General features: G+C 50.6%; 1 protein-coding gene across 1 annotated transcript in view; it reads left to right on the top strand.

Moving 5' to 3' along the window:
* The first annotated feature begins 5,243 nt into the window (after positions 1-5,243).
* ERICH1 (glutamate rich 1) overlaps positions 5,244-15,023 on the top strand; it is a 47,135-nt gene continuing 37,355 nt past the window's right edge. The window contains exon 1 of the mRNA XM_082608810.1: positions 5,244-5,366. Coding sequence (XP_082464936.1) covers positions 5,345-5,366 — 22 coding nt within the window. The 5' untranslated portion in view covers positions 5,244-5,344. The remainder of the gene's footprint in view (positions 5,367-15,023) is intronic.

Below are 15,023 nucleotides of genomic sequence, written 5' to 3'. Positions count from 1 at the left end.
CAAGCAGGTCCTGAGACATGAATTTGGGTGCAGGTAGCTTATTTGGGAGGGTGAGGCAGGAAGTGAGAAAGGAAGCAGGAAGAGTGAGACAAAGAGGGAGGGAATGTTATTAACCTTGATGCTTATCAAGCTGGCCACCCCTATGGAGAGTGGGATCTCAGTCTGGCTGGGGATCCCGAGGGCACTGTGTGGAATGCACCTCGGAATTGCCTGCCTTCAGTAGAAAGGCTGGACATTTTTCCATCTGATCTCCATCTGCCAATGATTGCCTGTTGCTCCCCCCACCCCAGGTTCCTCTGGCTGAGTAAGTCCCACAGCTTCAGAGAAAGCCGTGAGGCTGAACTGCAGGGCTTAAGGTGCCCGCAGGTGAGTGCAAGGGTCTCTACAGCAGAAGCAGCATGAAATCAGAAGGCCACTTCTACCAGAGCCCTGGAGAAGGAATGGGATTCAGGCAAGAAGACAGTGGGGCAGGGAAAGCATTTCAGGTAGAAGGAAGAGCAGACCTGAAGAGCCAGGGGAATAACAGTCAGAGAAACCAGAACAAAGTGAGCGAGAGAGAGAATAGCATTAATGCATCTGGAGAGCCAGTGAGGGGTGTTCAAAGGACATTTTAAGGACTCTGAGTTGTATCTTATATACGGTGAACTTTTTTTTTTTTTTTTTTTTTTTTTTTTTTTTTTGCGGTACGCGGGCCTCTCACTTTTGTGGCCTCTCCCGTTGCGGAGCACAGGCTCCGGACGCGCAGCCTCAGCGGCCACGGCTCACGGGCCCAGCCGCTCCTCGGCATGTGGGATCCTCCCGGACCGGGGCACGAACCCGTGTCCCTTGCATCGGCAGGCAGACTCTCAACCACTGCGCCACCAGGGAAGCCCTATACAGTGAAATTTGACAGGATTTTTAGCAGGGAAATAAGATGTTCTGCATAGACAATCATGCCATTTGTGGACAAAGACAACTGTATTTCTCCCTTCCCAATTTATATACCTTTTATTTCCTTTTCATGTCTTACTGCATTAGCTGGGACTTCCAGTACAATGTTGAAAAGTGGTGAGAGGGGCATCCTTGCCTTCTCCCTGACGGTGGCGGGGTGGCATCTAGTTTCTCACCATTAAGTATGATGTTAGCTATAGGTCTTCTGCGGATGTTCTTTATCAAGTTGAAGAACTTCCCTTCTCTTCCTAGTTTGATGAGAGTTTTATCAGGAATTTTGGATTTTATTGGATTTTTTCAAATGTTTTTTCTGCATCTATTGATATGATCATGTGGTTTTTCTTCTTTAGCTTGTCAATATGATGGATTACAGTCATTGATTTTTCAATGGCAACGAGATTTTTTTTTTTTTTTCTTTTTGCGGTATGCGGGCCTCTCACTGTTGTGGCCTCTCCCGTTGCGGAGCACAGGCTCCGGATGCGCAGGCCCAGCGGCCGTGGCTCACGGGCCCAGCCGCCCCGCGGCATATGGGATCCTCCCAGACCGGGGCACGAACCCGTATCCCCTGCATCGGCAGGCAGACTCTCAACCACTGAGCCACCAGGGAGGCCCTCAACGAGATTTTTTAAAGGTCATTTTGGCTGCTATGAGGAGAAGAGATGGAGGTGGGGATGGGAGTGAGGAAACAAGAGTGGAATTGGGGAGATCAGTTTAGAAATGCGTGGATAAACCGTAGTGAGAGATGATGAAGACATGAACAAGACAGTGGAAGTAAGAAATGATGCAGGTAGAATACACTTGCTGAGATTTCTTCGATGGGTCAAGGGGGAAGAGAGGGAGGAGAGGATGCCAATGAATCCCAGGTCTCTGCAGCTGGGTAGATGGTGCTTCTGGGAGACCACTGAGTGGATACCGACAAGTGTGCGCTGGATCCTGTGATATGAGGTCCTGTGACTTCAGCAAGAGCCGTTACAGTGGAGGAGGATGGAGACACATATGGGCAACAGAGTCAACCGAAGATGACAAAGTGGAGACTGACTTTGTCGTCAACTCTTTCAAGAAGTTTGAGTGTAAAAGAGATGAAAGGAACAGGGCTGGAGGAAAAGAGATGATTTCTGGGAAGATCTCGTTGTAAGGTTAGAAAGTCCAGAGCTGCTTGAACACTGTTGGGAAGCTGAAGTAGAGAGCGAGGTCAAGTGTGAACTAATCAAGGATACCATTCCGTGTGCACTGCCTCTCTCCTGCACCATCTATTGTTAAATAGACTTGATGTTTTAGAGCGGTTTTAGGTTCACAGGAAAATTGAGGAGAAGGTGCAGAGATTTCCTCTATGCCCTCTGCCCCTACCCACGCACAGCCCCCACCCCATTATCAACATCCAAACTAGATGGTCCATGTATTACAACTAATGAACCTATGATGACGTGTCACTATCACCCAGAGTCCATAGTTTACATTGGGTTCATTCTTGGGGTTGTATATTCTATGGGTTAGGATAAATGAATAATGACGTTTCCACCATTATAACATCATACAGAGTAGTTTCACTGCCCTAAAAATCCTCTGTGCTTCATCCCTCCCATCCCAACCCCTGGCAACCACTGATCTTTTTACTGTCTCCATAGTTTTGCCTTTTCCAGAATGTCGTAGAGTTGGAATTATATACAGTATTTAGACTTTTCAGATTGGCTTCTTTTGCTTAGTGATATGCATTTAAGTTTTCTCCATGTCTTTTCATGGCTTTTGATAGCTCATTTCTTTTTAGCTTTATAATATCCCATTGTCTGGATGCACCACAGTTTTCTTATCCATTCACCTGCTGAAGGACATCTTGGGTGCTTCCAGGTTTTGGCAATTACAAAGCTGCTATAAATATCTGTGTACAGGATATTGTGTGCACATACGTTTCCATCTCATTTGGGCAAATACCGGGGAATGAGATTGATGGATCATAGGGTAAGACACCACCAAACTGTCTTCCACAGTGGCTGTGCCCACCAGCAATGATGAGAGTTCCTGTTGCTCCACATCCTTGTCAGCACTTAATGTTGTCAGTGTCTGTATTTGGCATCCTCATAGGTGTGTAGTGGTGTCTCATTGTTTTAAATTGTAGCCCGTGATGACATATGATGTGGGGCAACCTTCAATATGCTTATTTTCCATCTGTCTATCTTTGGTGAGGTGTCTGTTAAGGTGTTTGACCCATTTTTTAATTGTGTCATTTGTGTTCCATTACTCATTTTCAGTCTCAACTTGATCAGATCCTTCGGCACATAAATTTGGTGTGTGTGGCATGTGTATTTTCTAAACAACCCTCTTTTGATTATATGTGTGTATGTGTGGTGTGTGTGTTCTGTCTTTAGGGACCCTCCAGCTGCTACCCCATCTTGGGTCCAGTAGAGAGAGATCTGCACCCAATATCTTCCATTTCTCTGCTGCAATTCTCTCTACTGAATTCCCATCAAGCTTTTGCCTCCGCCACTTCAACGAAATTACTGTAATCAAGGTCACTGAGAACCTGCGCTTGATGAATACAATTGTCTGTGATGGGTCCTAGACATCATTTCAGACCAGCAATGACGTGACTTGGCTTCAGGACAGCTCACTGTCCTCCCGGCCCCCCCTGCCCTTTCCCTCCTCATCTCCCCACCTTCTAGAAGTTAGAGCCCCTCAGAGCTGTCCTTGGACCACTTCTCTATCTACACTCCCTCTTAGAGCTTTAAATGCACCTACATGCAGACAAACCCAGCTGTGTATCTCCATCCTCGTCCTTTCTCCTGAATCCTAAAATCCTATTCAGCTGCCTAATTGATGCCCACATTTACACATCTAAGGAGCACCTCAAACATAACATGTCTGGCACTGCACACCACCCAACAATGACTGCCCCCCCTCCACCCCCCAGGGAGGTTTCTCATCTCCTTGGGACCACTCCAGCTTCCCAGTTTCCAAACCAAAACCTGGAGCCATGCCACACTTCTCTCCTGCCAAAGCCACTCTTGGTCAATCAGAAAACCTCTTTTGCTCTGTCTTCACATATATCCAAATCCAACCACCTCTTCCCACAGCCTCATCCACCACTACCCTGGTGTTAGCCACCAGGGTCCTTCTCACAGGGATGGACTCGAGCTGGCCTCCTGCTTCCCCCACCAAATCTGATCTCAGCTCAGCGGCTCAAGCCACTCCTTCAAGATGGGCTTCAGATAATTTCACTCGTCTGCTCAAAACCAGCGGTATCCTCCATCTGACTGCCTGGGAAACGTAAGGCTGATCCTCGCATCTTCGCAAACTTGCCCAGCACCACCTGCTTTCCTGTCTGACGGCGGCTGTCACTGTCCCTGCACCCTGTGCTCCTGTCGCACGGGCCCTGTGCTGCTCCAGGCCTGGACGGTCCCTTCTGCTTTGAGTGCCCTTTGCCTGGACATCACCGAGCCTTGCTCCCTCTGCCTCAAGCCTGGTTCAAATTACCTTCCAGGAGGCCTTCCTGACCCCCCACCTCCCCACTCTGAAACCCCTTCCCTGCGGGAAGACAGTGACAAACTCTCTGTCTCACGAGGACTTGTCTGCTTGTCAGCCTGTCAGGAGGTGACCCGGCTTCCATAGCAGGGCCCGGCACAGACAGGCTCTCAGGAAATATGTTCTCCAAGAAACGGATTCAAGGAAGAAGGGTAAACAATAAACCAAGGTCCCAGAGAAGGTGAAATGGTTGGAGGGGAGCACAGGGAAGAAATCCTCCTGCCGCAGTTGCAACAGCGGGCAGAAGGGGTCAGTGCCACAGGGGTCAGGGGTCAGGGGGTGGCGGTCTTCCTGGTCAGTCCCCGGGCTCCCCTCTTCCCAGTTTCCTCTCTGCTCTGAGTCCCAGCTTCTGCGGTACGATAGGACCCTGGCCCGATGGGCGCTCAGCGGACCCCTCCCACTGCTTGCATCCCTGTGCAGCGCTGGGACCCAGGGTGACACTGTGGACGGTCACCCAGGAACACAATCCCGCCCCGCGCTGACCTCCTCCCAGTGACCGCCTAACCCCTGACTCCCCTCCTGCTGACCCACTAACCACATCTCGCTGACCCACCCACCCCCTTCCAGTGACGGTCTTCTGATAACCCCCTAGCCCCTGACCCCCTCCCGCTGACCCCGCCCCATGACCCCTCCGCAGCCCGGGTCGGCTCACCCGGGTCACACCCTTCCCTCTGAGCATGCTCGGAGTAGTAACGCCCACGGGCCATGCCCACAGCGCGCGTTAGAGCCAATCTGCAGCCGGTGCGCGGCTGATTGGCGTTCAGCGGCAGAGAGCCCGGATCCTGATTGGGCAGGCCTGCTGTTGTGGACGGGCCTACGAGGACGGAGTCCGGAAGTGCAGTCGCGCTGCTCGGGCCTGGGCTGGGGTCGCAGGGGTCGCCGGGGCGGCTAGGCCGGCATGGCGGCGCTGCGGAATCACGGTAGGCGGGGCTCGGGGGTCTGTGGGAACCGGGAGCTTTGGAGGACGGGGACTCTGGGCCGTCGGGGACCCGGGACTGTGAGAACTGGGGGAACCTGGGGCTGTGGGGACGGAGGCTGTGAGGACGGGAACTGTGAGGACCCGGGGCCGCGAGGACGGGGACTGTGAGGACCCGGGGCCACGAAGACGGAGACTCTGAGGACCCGGGCCCGCGAGGACGGGGACTCTGAGGACCCGGGGCTGTGAGGACTGTGGGGACCGGGGGCTGTGAGGACCCGGGATTGTACGGGGCTCCTCCCAAAACCCAGATTCTGACTCTCAAACCATTTACCTGCAGGGATTCTGAGTTTCTGGGCAGGTAACTAGTGTTATTAAGCTATGGTAGTATTTTTAGCCAACACCAAAGGCAGGATGGATACATTTAATTGGTTAACCTGGTTAATCAGCCTTAGAATGAATGTCAGAGATACAGGGAACTCCAGACACCTCATGGAAAGCCCAGTAAACTTCTCATTACCCTATAATCATTAATATTAAAATGAAAAAAGGGAATATTCTATTTTTCCCAGTTTTATTCAGATATGATTGATATATAGCACTGTGTGGGTTTAAGGTGTGTATACAGCGCAGTGACTTGATGGGCTATGTACTACAAAACCACCACCCAGTAAGTTAACATCCATCACCTCATACAGTTACACAATTTCTTTTCCTTGTGATGAGAACTTTTAAGACCTACCGTCTCTCTCAGCAACTTTCAAATTCGCCATACAGCAGTGTTAACTATAGTCACCATGCTGTACAACTACATCCCAAGGCTTATTTATCTTATAACTGGAAGTCTGTACATTTTGACCATCTTTACGCATTTCTCCCATCCCCCAATCACCTCTGGCAACCATCCGTCTGTTCCCTGTATCTGTGAGCTCCTTTTTTCGATTGTTTTTTTTTTTAGATTCCACAAATAAGTGAGATCTTACAGTATTTGTCTTCTTTTGACTTATTTCACTTAGCATAAAGCCCTCAAGATCATCCATGTTATTGGAAATGAAAACATTTCCTTCTTTATGGCTGAGTAGTATTCACATCTGCTTTATTTATCCATCCATCAGTGAACACTTAGGTTGTTTCCTTGTCTTGGCTATTGTGAATAATGCTGCAGTGAACATTGGGGTGCATGTATCTTTTTGAGTTAGTGTTTTTCTTCTCTTTGGATACATACCCAGAAGTGGAATTGCTGGATTGTACGGTAGTTCTATTTTTAATTTTTTGAGGAACCTTCATACTGTTTTCCACAGTGGCTGCACCAACTTACATGCCACCAACAATGCATAAGAGTTCCCTTTTCTCCACATCCTCATCAACACTTGCTATTTCTTGTCTTTTTGATGATGGCCATTCTGACAGGTGTGAGGTGATATCTCATTGTGTTTTGATTTGCATTTCCCTGATGATGAGTGATCCTGAGTGTCTTTCTGTATACCTGTTGGCCACCTGTATGTCTTCTTTGGAGAAATGTCTGCTCAGTTCCTCTGCCCATTTTTTATTCAGATTGTTTGGGGTTTTTGGCTATTGAATTGCATGGATTCTTTCTGTATTTTGGGCATTAGCCCCTTGCCAGATGTATAGTGTACGAATATTCTTTCCCCTTCAGTAGGCTGCCTGTTCATTTTGTTGACGGTTTCACTTGCTTTGCAGAAGCTTTTTAGTTTCTTTTGTTTGTTTTTGCTGTTGTTGTCTTTGCTTTTGGTGTCAAATCCAAAAAAATCATTGCTGAGACCCATGTTGTCAAGGAGCTTTCCCCCTATGTTTTCTTCTAGGAGTTTTACGGTTTTGAAGGTTTTAGGTATGTTCCTCTTTTTGTTTGGATTAGTTTGGGCCATGGTTATTTTTTTCCTCCTCTACGTTTAAAACAGATGGTTGTGTTTTTGCCCTTTGAAAGGAAAAGCCCAGTGGCAACTCTAGTTAATAAACATTTGCTTAAAATAGGAAAAAGAAATGAATTTCTGGGCTTCCCTGGTGGCGCAGTGGTTGAGAGTCCGCCTGCCGATGCAGGGGACGCGGGTTCGTGCCCCGGTCCGGGAAGATCCCACATGCCACGGAGCTGCTGGGCCCGTGAGCCATGGCTGCTGAGCCTGCGCGTCCGGAGCCTGTGCTCCGCAATGGGAGAGGCCACAGCAGTGAGAGGCCTGCATACCGCAAAAAAAAAAAACCACAAAAAAACAAACAAAAAAAAAGAAATGAATTTCTCAGTAAGGCAGAATACAGAGAAGAGTAAATAATGTTCCCAGTCTGTGGCTTCCTTTGTAGAAAAACGCTTTGCCTGGCTTCCCCCATTGCTCTGAGCCCCAGGCGTTAGGACTCGCCTGGTCAGCCTTAAAGAACAGATCATCTCATAGTGACGAAATTCCTCAACAGTCAGATGTTAGCTCCAAAGCGGGCATTACAGTATTTTGATGGGTCCCCAAGCTACTTTTTATAACCACCACCAGCAGTGGAGCCAGCAGGCTCTGCAGACTAACTGTGAGGTTCGCGGGGGGCAGCCCTGACCGTGGCCTTCACGGGCCCCTGTGGCTGGTTGACCCCCTGCACCCTGACTGGGCCTCCTCTCCTGCCTGGGGTTCTGCCCTCATTCGCCAGCAGCTGCTCTCCAGCCTTCCGGTAGTGCTGCCTGGCCAAGCCTGGCAGCAACGCCCTGCTCCGGGCCCTCAGCTCGCTGCACCCAGAGGACTCGACTTTTCACCATCCGTCCTGAAACAGGCCTCCTTCCTGTTGGGTCTCTGACAAAGTTACCGAGTAAAGTTGGGCTGTTGCAGAACATTGTGGTGAAAGGCTGGATTGGATTAGTAAGTCTTGAAAGCGTCCAAGCAGCCACTGTAAGTGAGAAACGCAATGTCCATTCTCCGCATCTTCTTAACTAGGTCGCAGGAGCACTCGTGCTGGGGTAACAAACACTGAGGAACACTCGGTGGGGTTTTAGCCGGAAAAGCTTCTGAGCGCTTGTACCGGGTGGCGGTGTGAACCAGGGCCGCCTCTTGTCTTCCTGGTCTGCGGGGCTCGTGACGTGGACCCGATGCAGGCCGAGTGACGGTGGAGCAGTTGCCCCGCTGGCCGCGCTGGGGGCGCCGTGGGCCGGGGCGGCGGAGGCGGCTGCAGCGTATCTGGGCTGGAGAGGAGGAGGGGAGAGGAGGAGGCCCGGCAGGACGGGGACCGTGGGGCTGCTAAGCCCAGCGCGCCTTGGGGGCCAGGGTGAGGGCGGCTGGGCGAAGCGCTTCTCTTCTCGGGAGCCCTACCGCGTGCCTTGGAAGAAAGCCCCTCAGCTCGAGCTCAGGGTGAGAAAGCACGAGGCAGGTGGGCTGGCGTGCTGCCTGGGGGCGGTTCTGAGGCTTCCCTGCAGGTCGACGGCTCTGCTGGGTGATGTGGCCTCCCATGCGGTTCGTGGCAGAGCTCCTCGGGATGAAAGGAGGCTGTTGCCTTGGAAGCAAGGCTGCTGGAGGGAGAAGTAAGTCTTTACTGTTCTCTCCTTGATGCCGGGGAAGCCTGTGGCCTGTACTGGAGGCCGTCCCTTGGGCATCCTTTGGGAGCTTCTGGGTTAACAGGCAGCGGTGGGTCCCGCACAGAGTGTGGCGGGGAGAGCAGTGAGCATCCCGCACAGAGTTCCGGGCGAAGCCCCGTGGGGACTGTGGAACGGGGAGGGGTCTCGGGACAGCCCTGCGGGCGCTGCGGGGAGGGAGCTGCACTGAGCTTCTCTGGCCATCTCGCGGGTGCTGGCCTGCGTGCTGGAGGCTGACTGCTGAGGGGTGTCCTCAGTCCAGCGTCCCCCCACCTCCCAACAGGCACCTCGCCCCTTTTCAGAAAGTCCACCGGCTCTGCTTCTGGCTGTTGCAGCTTCTCCGCTTGGAGCATGTGGAGCCTTGTCCCCTGATGCACAGACCCCGGCGGAGCCTGGGGCACTCGCCCTTCCGGGCCCGCTCCACGCTGGCCGTGGACTCTCAGATGGGCGAGCGTGAGGGCCATCCAGGGCCGGCGTCCGGGCTAGGAGGAGGACATTGCTGTCATCCCCTCCCTGCTACTCGCGTGTGTCTGTGTGTAGCTATATGTGTGTGTCTGTGCATGTGTGTGTCTGCATGTATGTTCACGTGTGTGTGTGTGTGTCTCCCCCGTTGCACCCTCAGACTTACACTGCCCGCAGCTTCCTTTGAGACTCAGACCCATGGGTACTTGCTGGGGTCTGTCTCAGTTGGGAAGACCCCGCTTTCCTTTGTGTTGAGCCACGTGCCTCGGGCGCCCCAGCAGGTGGACGGGCAGTCGCTCACTGACCTGCAGGAAGAGCCCAACTCTCTTTATCGACAAAAGAGTCACTTTGGTGTTTTCTTCTGTTCAGTGTGATGCAGCAGATCCCTTCTCTTCCGGATCAAGAGCCCTTTTTCCTTTCAGCGATCTCCCAGGACTGAACGTGCGTGCCGCAGGGCCTGGAGAGGGTTAACGCAGAGATGGGCCGGGGCTGGAGCGGGGGTGGACACGGCGCGGGGAGGAACTCAGAGCTGGAGGTGAGGGGCCTAGGCCACGGCATGGGAGGTGGGGAATAACTCAGGGACCAGGGAGGGGGCTCAGCCAGGTGGGGACGTGCCTTGCAGGGTCCCGTACCTTGGATGTGACTGGGGACCGGGGCTCAGCTACCTCCTGACCACTGCTGAGTGGTGAGCCTCACACTGCCCTGGGACCCGGGTGGGGTCACTGTCACCTCTGGGGAGCGCAGAAAGCCTCAGCCTGTGGCCAGCAGCAGGACAAGGTGGGCTTCGGCGCACCAGCTTCAGGTCTGGTTCCTCTGTCACCATCCCCTGTGTGACGAGCCCCACGGAGGCGGTGCCGCCCGGGGCAGAGCCAGCGAGGTCGGACTAGCGCCCTCCCCGCCGGTCAGCGCCCGAGGCCGGGAGCTGCACCCCTGGACCGTCACCTCCAGGTGTCCGTCTGAATCTGTCCAGGAGGCCAGCGGCCGAAGGGAGGATGGAAGACGTGAGGGTCGAGGCTAGGTGGGGACCATTGGGGTGGGAGAGGTGGGAGGTGTGCTGGGAGCAGTGGTAGGTCTCTCTCCCGGGCTTGACAGGTGTCGCGCGGGCGTGTGTGTAGGTTGCGGCGGGAGAGGGGCGCACCCGTGAAGGCGGTCCCTGGGACCCTCGGGCCTCGTCTGTAAGGTGGGGGCTGTTCTGTGTACTTTCACGAGCTGGTCAGTCAGGAGTGGCCGCCGGAGGAGGCTCAGGACAGGCCCAGGAAGGACAGTTTGTTGGGCTCTCGGGTCCCAGAGGCAGGGCCACGCCGGGCACGTGGGGGGATGGCCAGGGGGTCAGGGGACGGAGGACAGGACGGAGGAAGACTGAGGGCACGGCCTTTACTGGGGTTTCCAGGGGAAAGGCAGGCGGGGCAGGGGGAACACGTACGATTGGCTGCTTTTAGTGATTTTGCTGGGCTTTGGGTGACAGGGCTGCCCCGAGCCGCCGGGCACCCGGCCCGGGTGTTTCGGGCAGAGGAGAGTCACCTCCCCGGGGGCGGGGCAGGCGGAGGAGGCTGGGCCTGGCCGGGCTGTTGGCATAGGTCACAGGCGGGCTTCTGGCTGGGCCTTTGGCTGGCGGGGGATGTCAGAGCATCACAGTAGACAGAAAATTTAAGATGTATGACTACTCGGTGAACAGCAGAGTCGTGAGGATTAACGCGGGTCACGTTTGTGAGGCGTGAGGCCCACGTGAGCAGCCTGCCGTCACTGTCACCCTGGGTGTGGGACGTGGAAGCGGCCGAGCGGGACCTTGTCGGGAAGACGGGGTGCACGGCCCAGCGGCTGGAGAGACGACAGCGCCCGGACAAGGCTTCAGGACCGTGGGAGCAGGACGGTTCCTCAAGCAGAGGGTGCCAGGCGCAGTGGGGGCACGATGGGGAGCCAGGGATCCTCCCTGCTCGGCTGGGGCTGCAGAAGCCAGTGGGAGGATGGGCACTTCCTCCCCAACATCCTCACCCAGAGAACAGGTGACCCAGCTATGGTCAGGCAAGCCTTGTGCCCTTTGGGTTGAATTCCAGATCTGTCTGCTGAAAAAGCCAGTGTCAATTAAACTGGAAAAAAAAATAAAAGTATTGGAGTAAGAGTAATAGGTTATCCTCTGTCTCCCCATTGTAATGAGGCAGCTTTCCGAGTTGCCTTTGAACATCCCCTCAGCCCACCCCGCCGGGTCTGTCGCATCACGTCTTGGTGAGAAAACAAGACAGGCTGGGAGCTGTGTCTGCTCTCCCTGCATCTCCTGGGTTAGGATGCAGTCACCAAGCCCAACGAAAACGATCACAGCCTTATGTGCACTTAAAATGTTTCTGAATAGCTGATGGCATAGTAATTGCTGCTTAAAAAACTGCAAGGAGAAATTTTGGACAAAGTTTAGAATTTTCTTTTTTAAGTGTTAAAGTTTTGGGAGAAAATGAAAGTTTAGTGGATATCTACCTCTTAAATGGGGAGACCACGTCAGACTGGTCATGGTGTAGGATTCCAATTATGTCCCATTTGAGTACTATTTCTGGTCTTATTTTGAGAACTATCTTCCTTTTAATTAATATTTCAGAAAGCTTGCCAGCTGTTGCTTAAATCTTAGCTAATTGTTTTTCCATTTACAATTCTATGATGAAAGTCATTAACAAACTATCATTCATTGAATTTGCATACTATATTCAGCGTCTCTTGTGAACTGATGCAGTGCTATTATCAATTTATTCCTTTATTCATAAGCATCCATTAAATACCTTCTCTCATTATAGGGATAAAATGGAAAAAAAACCCACATTGAATATTGTGGGAGAAAAAGCTATGGAGAGGTTGGCAGATAAACATAGTCTTTACTGAAAAGAGAAAATTGAAAATGCTGTATCAGATTCCAAGAAATACCCTAAGAAAATTTAAATTTAAAGTGTCTCTTAAGCTCTACAGATATCAGGTGGAAAAGGGAATCAGCTGAGTCAGTGTTTACTGAGGTTGGGGAACTTCTTCCTTTTCTTTATGATTTGTCAGTGTGTGTTTGTTTTGGAAGATTTTCTCTACTATGCCAGGCTAAGGTCAGGAGGCTGTCATCAAACAGGGAAAAGGGCCACAGGGAAAGTTTCAATGAATTTCCATTTCTGATCTTATTTTCAGTAGCAGTTTTTCATTTATATATGATTTCAAAAAGCCTGCCAACTCTGGTTTCAAATTCTAGATAATCACTTTTCCATTTAGATAATCACTCTAAAAACGTACATCATAAAACCATTTGTTCTGAAGTTTTTCTCTCATAATGAAATATCTCGAGGTCACTTTTTAGAAGTTATTTGTTAATATTTATGGTCTCTTTTATTTTTGTGTAATTCCTATAAGCATGTGGCCCCATCAGTTTTACTGTTTCCCATTAACATCCACCCTTGGAAATATAGTTTTTTAGCTAATTTTATTCCTCATGACCCCAGACTAGCTCCACGTGTTTTTTTTTGTCCTCTGAGAGTTATGCTTTTCTGAGAGACAGTGGTTCATAGGGATGATTTGGCTAGAGAATTACAAATGAATCAATATCATTTCTAATCTCATCCATTACTAGAAAGATCTACAGTATATATTTAGTAAAAATAAATGTATAGTTTTACACCAATGGTAAATAAAGTATATTGTGTACATAGATGTTGAGGGAAATGTGTATCACTTTACCATCAAAGTGAACTTTTTTAAGGAAAAGAAAAATATTTCTGACATTGATGGGGGTCTCAGTGGTGACATTGACTTAGTGGTCTCAAAGATCAGAGGTGGGCTTCCCTGGTGGCGCAGTGGTTGAGGGTCCACCTGCTGATGCAGGGGACACGGGTTCGTGCCCCAGTCCGGGAGGATCCCATGTGCCGCGGAGCGGCTGGGCCCGTGAGCCATGGCCGCTGAGCCTGCGCGTCCGGAGCCTGTGCTCCGTAACGGGAGAGGCCACAAAAGTGAGAGGCCTGCGTACCGCAAAAAAAAAAAAAAAAAAAAAAAACAGAGGTGCTTTTTTTTCTACCACATAGTTTTCATTTTCCTTTGCTTTTTTCAGAATGGAATATTATGGAAGAAAAATTTCTGTTTCTTTTTTTTTTTTTTTTTTTTCATGAGAGCCTTTTCTAATAGAAAGTACATGCACCCAGTTTCCCCTGATGAGGAAGCTTTCCGAGCTGGGAGGTGTGCCGGAAGCACCATCTGGCTCAGGCAGGAACCTGTTAGGCATTCTGCCCTAAGACCACAGCGAAGGAGACCTAATTCCTTGAAATGCTGCCATTAACACCTCTGTTAAAAATGGAGCAAAGCCCTTCCTTTTTTATACCCAACTGTTAGATTTTAAAACGCGTGACTGTGTGGAAGAAGAGTTCAGAATTGAATAGTTTACCACCAGCAGTCGAACTATCTATTTCCTTTTGAGTTCTTCCCAGGTGTCTAATTTCCAAAGAACACTTTACTGAAATTTTATTTTTATTTGGCTTGTGTCTTTAACCTGAAATAGCAAGTTTAGATGGCAGTCCTCTCTGAAAATTATATCAAAATGACTTAATTCCCCTGTGACACAGAGACTTGATCTCTCTGTTTGGTATTTCGTCGTATTAATTTCAGACAGGATGTTTTTCTCCACAATGACCTTTTTCTGTGTCTCTCATGTCCCAGCTCCAGTCGCCCGTCGCGTGGTGATTGTACTTGTCTCCTGCAGGCATCAATGTCCATTCCCCTGCTTTTTTATGTTCCGCTGATTGCTTTTTGACAGACAGCAGAGTTTCAAGTTACAACCTGCCCTTGCTGGGAGAGGGGGACGGCACAAGCAGGAGGGCGGTGGTGGTTCACTGAGCTCCTGTGGTGCCACGGAGCTGCCTTCCTGGACCCAAGCACCTTGCTCTTTTTTGTTTGTTTTTGAGCACAGTGGAAATTAAGCCCAAAAGAGACTTTTAATCTCTAAATTGATTTTTAGGACTACGTTTGCAGTAGGCACGCGGGTGTGTGTGCGCGCGCGCGCACACACACACACACAGAGAGGCACAAGGCGCCTTTCAACAAACCAAAGCTGACAGATGCTTTTTAAAAATGATGTTTTACTGTGTTCCTACCCTGAAAAAAATAACCTTTCATTTATGTTCTGCTTTTAACGTGAATCCCTAAGTAGGTTTGGCCAGTTAGAATTAAGTCCCTATTTGTAGGAAACCGGCAGGCAGTTCATGGGGTACCCAGCTCCTTCATAGCCCTGGAGGCTCAGAGAACTGAGAGTCCAGTGGCTACACATTTCTTTTGGTCTAAAATAGCTGGTAATTTGTATTTAAGTAAACTTCGAGCTCCGTTTGTGATAGGAGTCCCATGTGACTGCACAGGAGCGGGTCCATCGTCCCTTTGAAAAGCAGAGGCACTGATCACTGGGGCTGGTGGGGGGCTGGGCAGGCAGGTCCACGCTAACAGCTTGTTTGCTTCAGAGGATGTTCAGGCGTTCAGTGGTCTTATTCCCTGTGTGTCTCGAATGCTGGGATAAAGTGAGATGCACCGAGGAACCCTCCAGCAATATTGGTTGGTAGAAAGTATTGTTTTCACTCTGTTTGTTACACATTGCTCTTTTAAAGCTGATTTTGAAAAATTAAAATCACATTATTTTTAAAAAGACTTTAT

This window comes from Mesoplodon mirus (genome assembly GCF_964341445.2).
Source record: "Mesoplodon mirus genome assembly, chromosome: 20".
In the NCBI taxonomy this organism is placed as follows: Eukaryota; Metazoa; Chordata; class Mammalia; order Artiodactyla; family Ziphiidae; genus Mesoplodon; species Mesoplodon mirus.
Note: the sequence above shows the minus strand (reverse complement) of the source record. Positions and strands in the feature narration are given on the sequence as shown.